At 33.2% G+C, this 18163-nt stretch overlaps 1 protein-coding gene across 12 annotated transcripts; it reads left to right on the top strand.

Annotated features, from left to right (window-relative positions):
* The first annotated feature begins 7171 nt into the window (after window positions 1–7171).
* LOC148599383 (uncharacterized) lies at window positions 7172–18133 on the top strand. Of its 12 annotated transcripts, none has more exons than XM_088557099.1 (3): window positions 7172–7609; window positions 16335–16379; window positions 17169–18133. In XM_088557099.1, exons 2-3 carry the CDS (start codon window positions 16343–16345, stop codon window positions 18131–18133), a joined length of 1002 nt encoding a protein of 333 aa, XP_088413225.1. In that variant the 5' UTR covers window positions 7172–7609; window positions 16335–16342. The 12 variants fall into 12 exon arrangements, with proteins under 12 accessions (XP_088413225.1, XP_088413224.1, XP_088413220.1 ...); XM_088557098.1 differs by having other exon boundaries at window positions 7172–7645; XM_088557094.1 differs by having other exon boundaries at window positions 7174–7609; window positions 17148–18133.
* Window positions 18134–18163: the final 30 nt, after the last annotated feature.

The raw sequence follows: 18163 nt of genomic DNA, 5'->3' as shown, positions 1-18163 counted from the left end.
CGTTATTTTATGCGTCCCACAAAGCCAAAATAAATTAATCATCGACCAAACAATTAATATTGTAACAATACGATAGTTAGTAGTGTTTATAATACTTATATGACAGTTGATTTTACTTGATATTGCTTTTTGTATGTAATCTTCATCATTGCTTTCGAAATCACTTGAATTTATTTAATTTTTGCAAATGTTTATAGTTATTGTTCGCAAAAGTTTGACATACACAGCGTCTAATCAAATCCAACCTCGTTTGTTGCCAAATCCACAATGGTTTCTGATGCGAGAAACGTAATATACATCAGAACGCTACATTCATTCATAACAAAGTTGCGATTGGCAAAAATCAAATTGCGCCCATCTTTTATTTTTGATTCCCAAATATATGATTATTTATAAATAAATCAACTCTACCATGACCGGTACCAAGTCCGGATGTGATTTAACAATGAACGGTAGTCAGGTTGGTTCTACATGATAATGCAGCAAAGGTGATGAAGGTCGTCAACATCGAGCGCTGAGCTTAACAACGGCCAAACAGAGGAGGTGTCTGTTTAACGTACCTTGGAAATGCAATTCCATCTGATAGTGATTCAACATGTAGGATAACCAAACCAAGACTAGTTTTTGTGATATGAATCCAGAGAAGCAGAATTTTCAATGAATATATTTTGAATTTACACAACAACAATATATATAACATCATACTTCCTTATACTTCTTACTTTAAACTAAAACATGTAGACTTTTCATTGAAAAAACAAATTTATATGCCTATTGCAAATTTTGTTACTGTATTTATAGGTTGGTTCTTTGTTGTTTTTTCCCAATTTTGCTCCTCGGTGCATTTTGTCTATTTGAAATCCAAATAGAAGTTAATGGTCTGTTGACACGGTCATTCCAGTGACAAACTGCTATTTGACTTCTTGCATTATAGTTCTCATCACTGAAGGCAATTATTTTGGCAACATATTCATGGAGTTGTTGAAACTTTCCACTTAGGATGTGTCTTTCACTAACGCATAAACGTCTGGTTGTGGTTATATAGTTGACTTGCGTATGACACCCAACAAAAGCTTTTCTGCTGTTTGTGATGTGATAACAGTCATTTTTTACTCATAGTTAAGATCTTGTTTACACCTCGAGTCAGGACGGCACCTCTGACGATTGTTTTTGAAATGTTTCACTGTGTTTAGCAAACGATCCTGCAATATACCTGGATTTTTTTCACAATTTCTGACAGCCAAATGGAAATGTGTTGCAACTGATTACAAACAAAATGTTAAGATTTGTTAAAACATTCATCTAAGTTACGTTATATTACGATAAAAAAAAACAATCCTAGCTGATGTAAACCTGTAAAAAGCATACTCAATTAAAACGAATCAGTATATATAAAACTTCACCATCTTACAGGTTACACTTATCTAATGTTAGTTTTATCTTACACTAAAGTTTTTAATGCATTTTTACATCAATAATGCTACAATAAAGGTCTACAAACAATGCAGAATTTACTTGAAGGCAGAAAATAATATCTAATATATATAGTTCTTGGTAAATATTCTTCATACTATATAAGAAATAATTCCAAATCATCTTCCAAATATATTAAGGAAGATGTTTACAAAATGATGGAGTTTATATTATCATATTTGCCCTCCCCCCCCCCCCCCAAAAAAAAAAACAAAAAAAACCGTCCGCATTCCAATGGAAACAAATCGTGCCTCTTTACTTGCTGAATAGTTGACATATTCCTTCATTCTTATGAAGCTGACTTTATACCTGATCTTTCCGAAAGAAAGGATATCGTTTAGCTAGATCCTTTAATCTTAGTTTCCGCTATGTAGATGACGTATTATCTTTAAACAATCTTAATTTCGGCGATCTCATACATCGCATCTACCCCAAAGAACTTGAGATAAAGGATACTACAGACACTGTGAAGTCAGCCTCATGTCTTGACGTACACTTAGAAATCGATGGCAAAGAAAAACTATTCACCAAACTTTACGACAAACGTGATGACTGTTCATTCAGAATTGTCAACTTTCCTTTCATCTGTGGTAACATCCCTTCGGCTCCTGCGTATGGTGTTTTCATATCACAACTCACACGTTATGCCAGAGCTTGCCGAATCTATGGAGACATTTTGTATCGCCCTGGAATTTTAACAAATAGGCTGCTGGAACAGGTTTTTGTTGCTACAAGATTGAATTTGTATAAATTATTTTAGTTACTGAATGTTCTTTGTTGTGTACATCTGTTTCCCATGTCCGGTCTTTGTCCCTTGATTACATTCTTTTGATTACCGCTATAACCTTGGTTCCCTTGATTATTCTTTTATTTTATTCGACACGAGTTATGAACATACTTTGCCGGGGTCCATAGAAGTATATAACTTCTTAGAATAGACAACGTTTTGTTTTCCATTTACTTCTTTACGTTAGAGTAGAGATTTAACATAAACAATTTTATAAAGTTTGGATTGGAGTGGTTGTAAATGTTCTTTTCAAATTTAATAGTACAGGATCGACCCAAAAGAAGACAGTCAGAGAAGTATGTAGCTTTCATTTGTTTGTTTAATTTGTCACTTTTTGGGAAACATTACCAAAGTGGTTTCGCTTTAATCTCATGATATGACATGTCGACATTGTAATTTTTTGCCGTAATGAAAAAAGAACAGCAATTGAAAACGACGGAAACAAATATTTACCATACCACAATACTCAGTCAACGATAAACTGCTGTGGTAGCTGGAGAACCAGTTTTACATTTAATTTAATGGGTGTATGTGACAAGTGCAATTTTCCTCTTTACAACCGTGATGGCAAAATAAGAATATACAGACACAATTTAGCAAACCTTAAAACCTTCAGCGAATCCTAAACCCACATTTTATAATGAAGTTAGTCACAAAATTATCGGAACATTATATATTTTATCATTTCAGTAAAAAACAAGTGGTGGAGCTTAAAGCATGGTTACTGTCGGTGACATACATACTAGATTTATCGAGAAATAAAGATGACATTATAGGGGAAACGCTATGTTTCTTGAAACGGGTCTTTGAAAACATCATTAAGCAAGGAAAATTACACAGTAAATGTTACAGAAATTGTCCAAAAAGCAAATTTGTCAGGTAATGTGATGTTACGAATGATTATGATCGAATGAGACATCCGAGCAACTTTAGTAAAAAAAAAGGGAAATGCGATATTCCTAATTAATTGGGGGAGGGGTGACGCTCTCCGATTCCTTACATCTCGGTGAACGGAAATTGCAAATGCGTTATTTACATATAAACTCATTTCTTTCTTCTCAACACTGCTGTTTTCAGAGGTCAATTTATTAGTAGTTAGTAAAATTCCTTCAGATAGTTAATACATACTATTTAAAGGAAGTAGATTTTCACCTGCTTTTCAACTAGTTGTTTGATGAATATGCCAATTCAAAAAACATGATTAATTGAAAAAAAACTAGCTATTTCGCGTTTAATACACAGGCAAAATTTTTTCACATAATTTCACACGAATTTCACATGATTTTCACCTGAATTGAGCAAATAAACTAAGTGACAGAGTTCATGTGAAATTCGGGCGAATGGAGCCTTCACTTGAAATTCACACGAAATGTTCTCATGAAGTTCATGTTTAGCTAATTTCACATGACAATCTTGTTAATTTCATGTTAAGCTCGATTAACATGAATTTCACATGAAAAATATTTGCCTGTGTATGATTGTAAACAGCTCTTTTAACCGACAAGCTTTCAATATTTTTTCATACTATATTTGGAAATTGTCAAATTTCTCATACAATAGAGGACTTTGTTTTTTTTCAGTAGTAATGTACGAATGAAAGGACCGTTTTCAAATACATTTTTTAATCATTTTAGCTAGTTTTCGCCGTTCGATAAAGTACTTCTTTGAACTTTTGTGCAAAACGCCATCTACAGTTTTTCCTTACTTAAAACTAATACAAAGGTTTTTCATTCCATGCTAGTTTCTCTCTTCTTTTATTGAGTATAATGAACCAAAAACATAAAAAATAAACAACGACAAGTGTTATCAACAAAAAAGGGACAGTATCACAAAATACCCACACCGTATGATATTGGAGGCTTTTCTGAAAGTGACGAGTTCTGTGATTTGGATAGAATGATTGATTTAACTACTTGTTAACACCGTAACATCATCTAAGCCAAAATGTGAAACCGGGAAGAGCCTTTGGATCACACACACACACACAAAACAAAAACAATGAAAAATCAAACAAAATAAAAAGGATATGTTTATATCTTGATGCCCTAGATGATCTTTGTTCTTTGACTCGAGACTAATAAATTTCTTGATAAATCTTTTTCCGTGACGTTTCCCCTGTCCATTTTATTTGATATTGATTAAAATTCTGTAGTAAATTTAAACAATTTAATCTCTTGTTGACATTTTAAACAATTTTGGCATTTGAATGCACACCTTGTAAATAGACATTATTCCAATTTAAAATCGATGAACAAATGCACCAAGAAATGTAATTACAAAGTATTGAACAATTCAAACGAGTAATCAAGGGAACCAAGGTTATAGCGGTAATTAAAAGAATGTAATCCAGGGACAAACCTGACATGGAAAACAGGCATACACAACAAAGAACATAAAGTAACTAAAATCATACATACAAAGTAACAAAAGCAAATGAGCAACTCGGACTCCACTAAAAACTGGGAACATGGACCAGGTGCACCGGTAAGGTAAGCGTCCTCTGCTCATCTAGAAGCACACGCCGAGTTGCTCATAAAAAGTAAAGTCCGGAGTAGACGAACGAGGAAAGGAAAACTATGACCCGTTGAATAAATCAGTTTTCATGGTGCAGATGGATACACCATAAAACTTCTCTAGTGATGACTTCAATCTTGTAGCAACATAACCCTGTTCCAGAAGCCTATCTGTTCTAGATATCAGAGTTCTAGTGCGATACAAAAAGTCTGCGTAGTTTCGTCAAGCTCTGACATAACGTATGAGTAGTGATATGAATACCCCATACGCAGGTGCTGAAGGATGTTGCCACAGATGAAAGGAAAGTTGACAATTCTAAATGAAAAGTCATCACGTTTGTCGTAAAGTTTGGTCAATAGTTTTCCTTTACCATCGATTTCTAAGTGTAGGTCAAGATTTGAGGCTGACTTCACAGTGTCTGTAGTATCTTTATCTCAAGTTCTTTTGGGTAGATGCGATGTATCAAATCCCCGAAATTAGGATTGTTTAAAGATAATACGTTATCTATATAGCGGAAACTGAGATTGAAGGATCTAGCCAAATGATATTCTTTCTTTCTGATCAGTCAGCCTCATAAGAGTGAAGGAATAGGTCAGCAAGTAAAGGAGCATAATTTGTTCCCAATGGAATGCCGACCTTTGTTGAAAAACAGTCCACCACACTGGACAAATATGTTGTCGATTGAAACTTCCAGCATTTTGTAAACATCTTCCTCTGTATATTTGGAAGATGATTTGGAATTATTTCTTACAAAGTATGAGGAATCTCTACCAAGAACTATATATTTGTATCTAAGTGTACCATCTTTTTTGGAAAAAACAACGATGTATAATGTTTTTAAGTTGGGATTTTAACTGAGTATGGGGAACAGATGTATACAGTGTTGAAAAACCATAGGTTTTAATGCTATTATATTCAGATAATAGTCTTGAACTAATTGTCTCCAAAAGATCTTTCGAATTTTTCAGGATCCACATTGAATTAATACCACTACGGGAGTAACAAGTGTTGTGGTAGGACTGCAGACCCTCTTTGACAGTTGTGAGTATAGAAGTTAAAAGTTTTGAAAGAGGTTTGGTGGTACATTTTGCAGATCCAGCTATGAAGCGTTGTTTGTATGGATTCTTGTGGAGTTTAGGAATCTAGTACATAGATGGTAAATCACAATCATCGTCCTTGGTAGAGAGACCAAAAGGGGATAGTACAGATTTATGGTTTTCCACAATCTCTTCTTTGGAGAGTGTAGTAGCAGTATAGGTCTTGTCACTGCTATTATTTTCTGCGTCTACCACTAATAATAAACATTGGATGTGAAACGTTTTGCAGACAAAAGCAATGTTGTTTTGGGCTTTGTCTGCTGGTACGACAACGTATTTGTCATGTATAGTAGACAATGTTTTTGCTACATCGGGGTCTTTAAAAACTGATGTAGCCTTGGCACTATTGACCTACTTAAAACTTCCATTCGTTTCATAATTAAAGACCTCACGGCCTTTAACCACTCTGACAGAGAATCAATGTTTTCTTGTTCTCGTTTTATCCATTTTCTTGCATAGTCCTCGACGGCATCCATAAGAACTTTAAAGTTATAATTCCAATTTATGGAGCGTGGAGAAGAGAAGGTTAAAAATGAAGTAATTGGAAGTGTACCAAAGTGTCATATTATAAGCTTTATTTTGTATTCAGGTAGGAACTTTTACGATTTGAACGGATAGTGTATTGTTAAAAAGTGAATCTTTAGAATGTTTTAATTCTAATAGCCATTCTATTTTACATTAGATTTGCCTTTGCATTAACTATATATACAAATTTGCTTTAAGGGAACTTTAGAACTTTGAAATTACGTGGAAGTGTCAAGATCAGCAATCATTGCTGCTTCAAAATTAATAATGTTTGTAGTTACAGCTATTGATATCAAACTTCATATTGTGATTTCCCTTTTAATAATGAATATTCAAACATAGTCATAAATTCAGGACCTTTGCATTCAAGCTAAATAGAGAAAAGTCAAGACTAAAAAAACAACATTAAAACGAATTTAGACAATAATTAGATTTTGTAAAACATGCAACTGAATTGTCTTTCTAGAAAAGCAGAGGATGCTTACCCTACCGATGCACCTAGTCAATACTCCGAGCGTTTAGTTCAAATTGCTCACTTACTTTTGTTACTTTGTATGTACATGAATTATTTTTGTTATTTTATGTGCTTTGTTGCGTTTGTCAGTTTTCCATGTCTGGTCTTTGTCCCTGGATTTTTTATTACCTTGATTACTCTTAAGTTGCATTGCTAATCAAACGCTATATTCCCATAAAAATTCGGTTGTAATATTTGGTACCACTGGACCCTTGATTATAAAATGATGGTGCAAAACTATTCCTTCAAATCTAATTAATGTTTTTTATGCATATGATAGGACAGAGTTGAATACCTAAATAGTAAAATTATTCTTCTTAGAAAATCATGAATACAAGGGAGTTATTATGTTAGTTTACTGGCTGTACCTCAGCTACATTTGTCCCATGCAGTCGCAAAAACAATTATTTATTTTGTCTTTAAACTTGTCAAACACAAATTCATCAAACCCTTAAATCAAACGGTTAAATGTAAATAGATATAAAAACGTCTTATTTTTAATAGTGTGAACCTCTTATCATATTTTGAGCGTTGATAACAGACATATCTTATCAAACTGCTTCTAGACATATTCTACACACTATATTTATAATATATGCCTTGCAAATTGATCCTAACGGTGTATTTCTTTAGAAGTTGACATCCTGGTTCGTGTATATGAATAGGACGATTAAAACATAGCAGGAGTTCATTAGTGAGGTAAGATTTGTCTTAAACACATGGATCATTAAATCTGTAAGTAGTTGGCTGTAATGATTCTGTTGAAAGGTTACTTCTCGAAACACGCTTACAGCATGACAAAATTTGTATTATTTACACGTTTGTTATTTTGAATTTATGATAATTTTACGCATTGGAAGACGTCTGCTTTCTGCTACAATGGTCCATAATACTCTTTCTTTCTGTCACATGGTTATCCTTCTGTAATAAAAAAAAAAAAAAAAACAAAACACGCAACAATAACAGAAAACGCGAAAACCTAAGCCGATTTCCAAACAGATATAATAAACACGCAGCAACAGAAGAAAATGCAAACCGATTGACGAACAGATAAATTAAACGTGCAGCAACAACAGTATAGACAATGAGAAAATGCCGAATATCGAACAGATATACTAAAAATGTTTTGTAGTGGGTCAGCTTTGATGATTTCTGTGGCTTTGAAACATCGTACACTAATCTAAGAAAGCTTCAAGATATCATCGAATAAATTTCCTTTTAGATTTTTCTAATTGTAGTTATAAGCTATCAATACAGTGATATGCTCACACATTAGAGCTAATATCAGCACATTGCTATTTGATGGACATATTGTGTTTAAATTTCCTCTGTTGTTCTGTCTTGTTACGTTTTTCTCTCATGTCTTTGAATAAAAATGTGTCATAAATTTTGCCTTTTCCTTATGTTTTGTTTGTCGAAATATGTTACGGTCCGTAAAATTTCTATTGAAGCCATTTTACATTCAAATGTGTGTGAAACAGGTGCTATTTTTAACAAAGAAGTTTAGTATTGAATTGACTGAAGTTGATGAGAAGTCCTTGGCAGTTTTAGTGATATTCTAAAAGTATGAATGTAAACTAGCCTGTAATCATAGAATAATTATCCAGCAAACAAAATAATAAGTCGTGATATTCGATAAGTTCAGCGTGGAATAATTCATTCAGTATTCGATGCGTACAGTTTGAGGGTTATGTGTAGAGTGCGTGTAAGAGAATAAATATTTAACGTTTACCGCCAAAAACACGAGAGCCAATATAAATAGAAGTGTGCGGCTAACTCGACCATTAAAAAAAAACAACTAGAATCTAACAGTAAAACCAATATCACCAGAAGATACTGAAAAAAATTGAAAAAATAAGAATGAACATTTGTTATGCGTAGTACAAGCAACCCCAACACGCAGCACCCTACAGAAACCGAAATATAGGAAATTGGAGAGAACGGGTAGAAGCTATCCAGGATACTGTAGCCATGATGGATGACATCTCGACAGAAAATATCCTCACCCCTAAAGTGTATAGAGTTGGATGCTAGAATGTACTAACCCTCGACGAAATTGGAAAGCTAGCCCAACTCATCACGATACTAGGATTTTGTGAAACAAGATGGACTTGACAAGGAGCCCAAAAATGTAAACAGGGAATCAAAGCGTCTACCCAGGAAGAAGCAATGACCATCACAGCAAATGTGTAGCTCTGATAACAAACATCAAAACAAACAGATGTTTGATTGGATGGAATCTTATAAGCAGCAAAATTATATCGGCAAGATTTCACTAAAAGTATGTCAAGATGGTTTTAGTGGTTTTGCCTCTCCCCGACTGATGGTAAGGACGAGGACATATAAACTTTTAACTATAAGCTGCAGAAAGTCAAGGTGGGACACCAGCCCCCGATGTATTGGTCATACTAAGAGACCAAGACAACTTAAGTCGAAACAAAAAAAAATGAACGTTCAGAGAACATTTCAGGGAGACAAGAATGTGGAATGTTATCTACAATAACGGTACGAGTTAAGGACATTTCTGCGACGAAAATCAGCTTATAATAGGAGTTACCAACTTCAAACATAAAAGACAAAATACATAAATGGACATGAACATCTCCCGATGGACGCACAAAAACCCAAATCGATTACATCATTATCAGCAAAAGATGGAGAGAATCGTTCCAAGGTGTACGAGCCTTGAGAGATGCAGATATTGGCAGCAATCACCCATTTGTTCTTGGTAAGATACAATTAAAGCTGAAAAAAAAACAGAGAACACCACTTCCGGATACAAAGAAACCGAAAGACTCTGAGATAAGAAACATATTTGAAGTACTGCAAGACCAACATGACTTAAGCCGTGGTAACTTCGATATGGTGTTGAAGGAAGTGCAGAAAAAAATATGGGACCGAAACTGAACAATTGAAAGATAAGACAGTATAGAATAGAGGAAAACAACAAAAAGTAATCTACTTTCCACGAAGTCACCTAGATTACAGGAGAGGCTAAAATATACAAATCAAGACAGATAATTCAGAAAAAGTGCAAGAAAGGACAGTTAGTACATCAGTGACAAAGGAAGCAGCGGCAAAACAAGATATGAGCACATAATATCGTATCTCCAAAACTTTAAGTGGTGGATACAAAACAGCTGAGGCATCAGCTAAGTAACCATGAATACAACATCTTTCAGTGTAGACGAAGAACTTATCTGTAAGAAAGAATATTTTGAAAGGCTATTATAAAGAGAGGATTTTTGGCACGGGCAAACATCGGACCATCTATAGAAGTACTAGACATATGCATTGACAGTCTTATATTGGAAGAAGTGACCAAAGCAATCAAGACACTAAACGATGGGAAAGCACCTGGATGTGCAGATAAACTCAGATGTTAAAAGCCGAAGAACTGGTAACACCTAAAGACCTTACAGAAATATTGAAGACCATCTAGGATTGTGAGCAGGCGCCTATCGATGGAAACTGTCTTATTTAGTCAAGCTGCCACAGCAATGTCACCTTACAGACCCAATCAACTGAAGAGAAAAATCAGAAAAGATCATTTTAATCATCAAAACAATTAACAATGACTTTCAAGCCAGCCTAAGAAAGACATGGAAGTAAGCATTCATAAACAAAACACAATGCGCAATATCTTTGTAGACCTTCTATATGGAGAAGAATCTAAGAAAATCGTCAAAACATTATTACAAAGCTTGACGTCTTTCAAACCAAATGTCTTTGAAGAATAATGATGACCAAATAACATCAACAATAAAGAACATCTACAATTCCAATATCAGTTTTAATCAAGAACAAGCGCTGGTATTGGATTGGACACTTAAACAGAGCGGAGGTAACAGCAATCACAAAAAAATGCAATGAGTTAGACACCAACAAGAAAATGGAATAGAAGTCCCCAAAAGAAATTTGGAGTAGATCAGTGGAATTGACAGCGTATGAATTCAAGTAAAATAAATAGGACAATCAATTGGTTATCGTGAATAACCAAAAAATGATCACTCGTGCCAAAAACATTTGCGGATTTAACTCGTGTGCGGAACAAGTTCCGCACAGTCGTTTTTGAAACTCGTGGCTAGGATTTACATTAGATTTATCATATTTAGTCTTTATTTTCACTTATTTGTTGTTCATACCCTCTATATATTTTGATTACAGGTTTAACCGATTTTGTCTGGTGGTAAGTTGATGATGCCCATTTGTGTTGAATTGTACTGGAAATATTATCTGTAATTGAAGCGGGAGGTTGAAAGCGATATAAATATGGTTTTAACGACCTTTCATTTTTAAATGCCTGCACCAAGTCCGGTCATTGGTTTTCCAACTTTCCAAATTTACCCTGATATTGCCACTTGTTATAGGGACTTTCTTTTATTCTGTTTCTTTTAACTTCTGCTAAGATTTTATCAGATCAATGATTTAGTTCAGTGATTAATCTGCTGCTTTATATCCTAAATTTTAACGAATGTATCCCTTATTGACATCTTAAACCTTTTTGACATTCGAATGTCCTTTTTGTAAATAGACATTATCCTTTTTCATATCGATGTAAAATCATATCCAATAGATAAGCTTAAAACGTAAGGACAAAATTGTAAAGCAGATTAAAATACTAGATATTTGAAGTAAACCAAAGTATTTTATAAACTATGTTTGCTATCTTACTAATCAGGAACTATTACAGTTGGAACGGGTAGGATATTAAAAAAGATTTATTTAGCAAATGTACCGTTTTATATTTACAAACAAGATTATTGCATTTTTTCTAGCGAAATCGTACAAATAAAGTAGTACTTAAACTGAAATTACACAGAATGGTTATGGGCAACATTAGATTAGGATTATTTTATTCCAAGCGGAATGGTTATGGTTTTAATGACCTTTCATTTTTAAATGCCTGCACCAAGTCCTGGGCGTTGGTTTTCAAACTTTCAAAATTTACCCTGATATTGCCACTTGTTGTAGGGTTTAGATACAGCAAAATCCTTTTTTTGTCATATTAGATTAGGAAATAAAATCGTTATTAGGTATTTTGTAGACTCGTTTACAGACGGATGGGCCTTTATATTTGTATGTAACACGTCGATTAGTATCGAATATATGGACCAAGTCCATGTGTAGATGAGAACAACACTACACCCACTTTATTTTATTAGAACAGTATTTTTTAGGCATCAAGCAGATATGGTAAAATAGATCCTATTGAATTTCATCAAAATACTGGAATCTTATTTAATTTCCGTTATAGATATTTAATATTTGGTTGAGTAGAACAACTTGACTGTGACATGAATAGAATTGTAATGAACCATCGTCAAGAACTATTAATAAATTTTATATTAACGTGTACTTAATATAGAACACAAAATCACGTAGATAAAAAAACATACAACAGAAGCCAAGTTAACTATTTGAGGGACGGCTGTTTAATATTTCAACATTTAATTTCTGTGCACTAACATCCAGAGTGCCTCAGCAGAAGAGGTCAAAAATCATGCTCTAGTGTATATAGTTATATAGCTGATATTCTACACTTTGCTACTTATTTTTCTTTTCCCTTATCACTACAGTACCTGTATGGCATAACATTTTAATTTAATGGAATATAGAGCAAATGGGAATAGGGTATGGGAGAATAGGGAATGAGCATCTGGACATGCGGTGATTTGGAATAGAGTATGTTTGTTATCGCGTATTTTATTTTATTTTTTTAAATTTCCTAGGAATTCTTTTCAGCATACTTTCAACTTCCTAAAAAATCTTAAATACAGTTTCGGACTTTGTTCTATAATATAATATAAAATATAATTCAAAGATTAACCGGGACAACTTTGTCACATGTATAGTTGTATAAAAAATCGAAAAATGGTGCTTTTTTCATAAGTTTGATTTCATAGAATTTTACCTTTTGAGCATGAAAGACATGCTTTTACAAAAAATCATGGAACGTATCTGCATTCTATCGCGGTTCCCAGTCTTACATATACGTACACGCACAAGTTATATGTTACCGTCTCGATTTTGTAATAGTTAGTTCTTAAAGTAATGCGCTGCTAAGGCAGGGGTATGTTCAAACCTTAGATCTACTATCAATACATTCGTTTAACGTTCGTCGTTGCTAGTTGATAGACATATTTGAAGTTTCCATCTCAAAGATGGCACAAAATACGTTCAGTCAGATTTGTCAAGAAGTTATATTCCACGTCTTATCAGACTTGCAACACACCAAACTTCACGCTTATGAATTTAAATTACTTCCCATGTGACGGATGCCGCTATGGGCGAACGGCATGATGTCGCGTTGTTTTTGTGGAAGTAAATATTACAAGTGCCTTTTTATGTATGTGTATTTTTCTGTTGTCTACATTTTAAATGTAAATCGTCTCTGTTTTCTATGTTTTTGTCTTTTTGGGGGGATTCGTCGCTTCAAATGATGAATGTGTCCGCACATTTAGAAGAATCAATTTAGATAAACTCCTTTAAAGTGATACAAAACATAACAAGCTGATAACAGTTGGACATGATTTAAGATAGGAATGAATCCATTTATGAATATTCAATATAATATTATCGGTAAAACATAACACTGATATTTGCACGATCATAGAATGGTTCAATTTGTCTGTCTGTTGCTTGTCAAATAATATCAAACAAAACTTAATATTTTCTTTGACACTCATATCCCTTCACTAAGTTATTAAGAATAAAAGAGAACTTTAACCTGTAATAAATTTTGATAACAGAATTATACAAAACGTTATATAATTTGTTGCGCTTGATTTGTTTGTTTGTTTGTTTTTTCTTCTTTGATTCTGTGGTTTTTAGCGTAGGTATTTGATGTTTTTCATACGCATTTTTGTTTGTTACCTCACGCATTTGATAAGCTACCTTTATCGTAGATTATCATTCTGATAAAAGTGTTTTGTTATTACGTAAATAACGTCAGTGCACATGCTATAAGTTGACTAAATGATTGATGTGGTCAATCTGATATAAATATAAACACGTCTCATTTGCAAGTGTGTGAATCTGTCATCATTTTTTGAGCGTTGTTAAAAGACATATTTTATCAAACTGCTTCTAGACAAATATTTATAAGATATACCTTACAAAGTGATCCTTACCATGTATTTTTAAAAGGTTAACATCCTGGTTCGTGTATATGAATAGGACGATTTAAACGCAGCAGGAGTTCATTTATCTTTCTTTGATTTCTAGTAGTAACTTGAGGTAAGAGTTGTCTTAAACTTGGATCTTTTAAATTTATACGTTTTCGGCTGTAATGCTGCTATTGAGAGATTACTTCGTACAGCATACCGAAATTGGCATTATTTGCATTTCATTTTACCCATTGAAAGACAATGCTCCAAAATATTCTACTCTCTGTCACGTGGTTATCCTTCTGTAATAAAACAAAACACGCCGCAACAACAGCATAGATAATCAGAAACGCAAGCCGATTTACAAACTTATATACCAAACATGTTTTGTAGTGAGTGTTTTTGATGATTCTTATAGAGTAGTATCCTTAAACCTGAGAGCTAATATCAATACAGACTTTACAATCGTCATATCTATTTGATAGAAATATGTAAAGTTTCTTTGTCAGATATGGCACAAGATACTCTTAAGTAGTTTTCCATGGCAAGTTAAAACATGACGCTTACGGATCTTAATCATTTGCTATGTAACGAATTCCACTATAAGAGCAGGTCATATCCGTTAGCAATATCTGACATCACTTCAATTTTTTGTGGGAGTTTGAACTGCAGTTGCCATAATGTTTTGTGATGTGTTATTTTCCCAACATCAATTTTTATATTGTATGTGTATTTTATTTCGTTATCATCATTAAGTGTGTTTATATTATACCTGTTTTCCCTTGTCTCTTTTTTTCATTTCTTAAGATTAATTTGTCTTATAAGATTTTGTTCCTTATCATGTTTCGTTTGTCAAAATATGTTGCGTTCAGTAGAATTTCTAGAAAAGCCACTGACATTTTTGTTTACTTTTGCGTGAAATAGGTGATGTTTTTAACAATGAAGTTCAGCATTGAATTAAAAGAGATAACAAAGTTGATAAGAAGTTCTTCACTATCAAATGAGAGACTTTTGATAAAAATGCAAAATTTATTCATTGTTATCATAGTTTCCTTTTTTATTCCGCTTAACGAGAGATTCTTAGTTTATTATTTGTTTACAGCCCAAGCAGCAATTATATCATAAAGAATAAACTCGGGAGACATACCTAAATAAACAAGCCTTGGATCAAACATTTTTCGTTAACTATTTGAAAAACCTTTTTATATTTACCTGCCTACTAATATGCATTAGTATTGATTATCTGCTTTGGTTAAATTGATAAACTTTTAAACGAATCAATTTGAATCAATTATTTTTTATCAATAGAAAGTATTACTAAAACTGATAGCAGGTATTGAAATATTTGGAATATTTTGTACAAAAATGAAGGAGATAAAATAAAATAAAACTTATTAAATGTAATCATAATCGTTATTTCGTTGACAATAGGAACTATTCTCAACTAGGAGTTTTACCTGTACTATATTTTGTAACATTATTTAATTAAACAGTACATAACTTAAGAAATTGTAAAATCAACAATGTTTCATTGGGCTCGTTGTTTCGATATATTCTGCTTTGGTTAAAATGATAAATTTGAAGCAATTATTTTTGAATACTACAAAGTATTACTAAAGCTGATAACTGGTATTGAAATAAAACCATCTTGAGTATTGAAAAACAATTGTAGGGTAAATGAAAAAAAAAAAAAAAAGAAATACTTACAATTGTATAATAATGAAGAGCAAATAAAATAAAATACAATATAATAAAAGTTATTAAATATAATACTAACGACTATTTCGACAAAATAGAACATAGGAATTTTACCTGCAATGTATGTTGATAACAGTAATGTACCAAACAGTACAAAACTTAAGAATGTGTGAAATAAACAATGTTTAATGCCTCATGTTTAAATCATTTTGGTGTTTTAGTACTTGTTGTATAAAACCTATCGTCGGAATTTTTATTTCCGACGCATTTGGTTCTTATACCTTGTATATTGTGTAAATGTGAAGAATATACCATTCAAATAAATGTAACAAAATATTTTTCATATACCCACTTCAGATTCTTTGGAAGGCTATTTTATCAAAAAAGCGGTACTGTCTTATAATGTGAATGTCAATAAATTACGATAGGTTTCATAATGTATAAAATCTCGATATCAGTATTGATTTAATCTTTTTAAACCTGTCGAATTCACATAAATCGTGATAAAGGGATGGAACATCTAGATCTACTTATGGTTATGAGCTCTGTAGATGGATGATTTTCATTCATCTTTGATATCTAGTGACATATTTTTACTAGTTTAATGCAATTTACAGGATCAAAGATGTTTAGTGAAATACAGACGTATTGGTTCATACCAGGTATTTTTTTCTTTCTTTGGATTATCTTTACTCATTAATTTACTTGCTTTGTATTTCTTTGAAAATAGAAACTGAATAAATCATTTTTATTTAAAATTTGTTTGTACTCAGATGTTATATATTTTGAGATTTCCACCATTTTTGTCTGCTTCTTATGCTTTCTGTTGAGGGAGTTTCATTCCAATAATTTAATCTTGGAAAACAAAGGCAAAATGCCCCATAATTATAAAAAAAAAAACCACAGCTTAGGCAAGTCAATCTGTTGACTTACGATTCAAATCTCCTTTATTAGAAGTGAAACCAAGATTCGACATTCTGGTTGTGTCCTTGAAAAATAACATTTTCAAAAGTGTATCAGGTTATAAATTCTCTTGCCGATTAAAGCAGCCATATGAGGGGGAATGATGCTTCTCTCCACGGAAATCTTGGTTATTTTTTACCGTATGTAAATTCCGAGCAAATAGTGCTCAAAATTATATAAAATATCACGATGTGACATTGAATAAACTTTATTTTTATTTCCTGTCAAACATGAATCCACATCTATAAGATAGTTTAAATACTTTTTTAAAAGTAATAAATACATAATGTACTATCTTTCTCATTTTAAACCATTTAAAAGAAAACAAAGAAAATTTAAACGTATTACATTGTTTGCTTTTGATAAATTGATCTGAAAACACGGAAATCAAAATTACTAAAATTTCATTAAGAAACACATTTGTATGTTTAAATGTACCTCCGACAAAAGTTTTATGTTATTTACAGTTTTAACTCTTACTTGCTTAGTATTCAAAACAATGAATGCAAGTACTACTGCCACAATTGGAACAATATACAAAACAACAGGAACAATCACAACGACGTCTTACCCTGTCACTTCTACAGGTTTAACAACGCAAAATAAACTAATATCTCAAAACAGCTATACTACGGCAACGGAAAAAAAATCAGGAAATACTGTTACGGTTTCGCCATTGTCGAATAAGACAACACCAGGAGACATTGCATCTACTGTTTCACAATTGTCGAATACGACAACACCAGGAGATATATCATCTACGGTTTCACAAGAATCAGGGAAGACAACACAGAACGATATATCATCTACGGTTTCACAAGTGTCGACTGAAACAAGACAAGGAGACACATCATATTCGGTTTCACCATTGTCGGGTAAGACAGCACAAGGAGACATTGCATCTACGGTTACTCCAATGTCGAGTAAGACAACACAAGGATACACCTCATCTACGGTTTCACAGGTGTTGCGTAAGACAACGCAAGGAGACATTGCATCTACAGTTTCACAAGAGTCAGGGAAGACAACACAGGACGATATATCATCTACGGTTTCACAAGTGTCGAGTGAGACAACACAAGGACACACATCTTCTTCGGTTTCACCATTGTCGGGTAAGACAACACAAAGAGACATTGCATCTACGGTTACTCCAATGTCGGGTATGACAACACAAGGATACACTTCATCTACGGTTTCACAAGTGTCGAGTGAGACAACACAAGGAGACACATCATCTTCGGTTTCACCATTGTCGGGTAAGACAGCACAAGGAGACATTGCATCTACGGTTACTCCAATGTCGGGTAAGACAAGACAAGGATACACCTCATCTACGGTTTCACAGGTGTTGCGTAAGACAACGCAAGGAGACATTGCATCTACAGTTTCACAAGAGTCAGGGAAGATAACACAGGACGATATATCATCTACGGTTTCAAGTGTCGAGTGAGACAACACAAGGACACACATCTTCTTCGGT

Source organism: Perna viridis, chromosome 13, assembly GCF_037379345.1.
Source record: "Perna viridis isolate PV_CMFRI_1.1 ecotype Kerala chromosome 13, ASM3737934v1, whole genome shotgun sequence".
Taxonomy (NCBI): domain Eukaryota; kingdom Metazoa; phylum Mollusca; class Bivalvia; order Mytilida; family Mytilidae; genus Perna; species Perna viridis.
The sequence above is the reverse complement of the archived record's forward strand: the minus strand, read 5'-3'. Positions and strand labels throughout refer to the sequence as shown.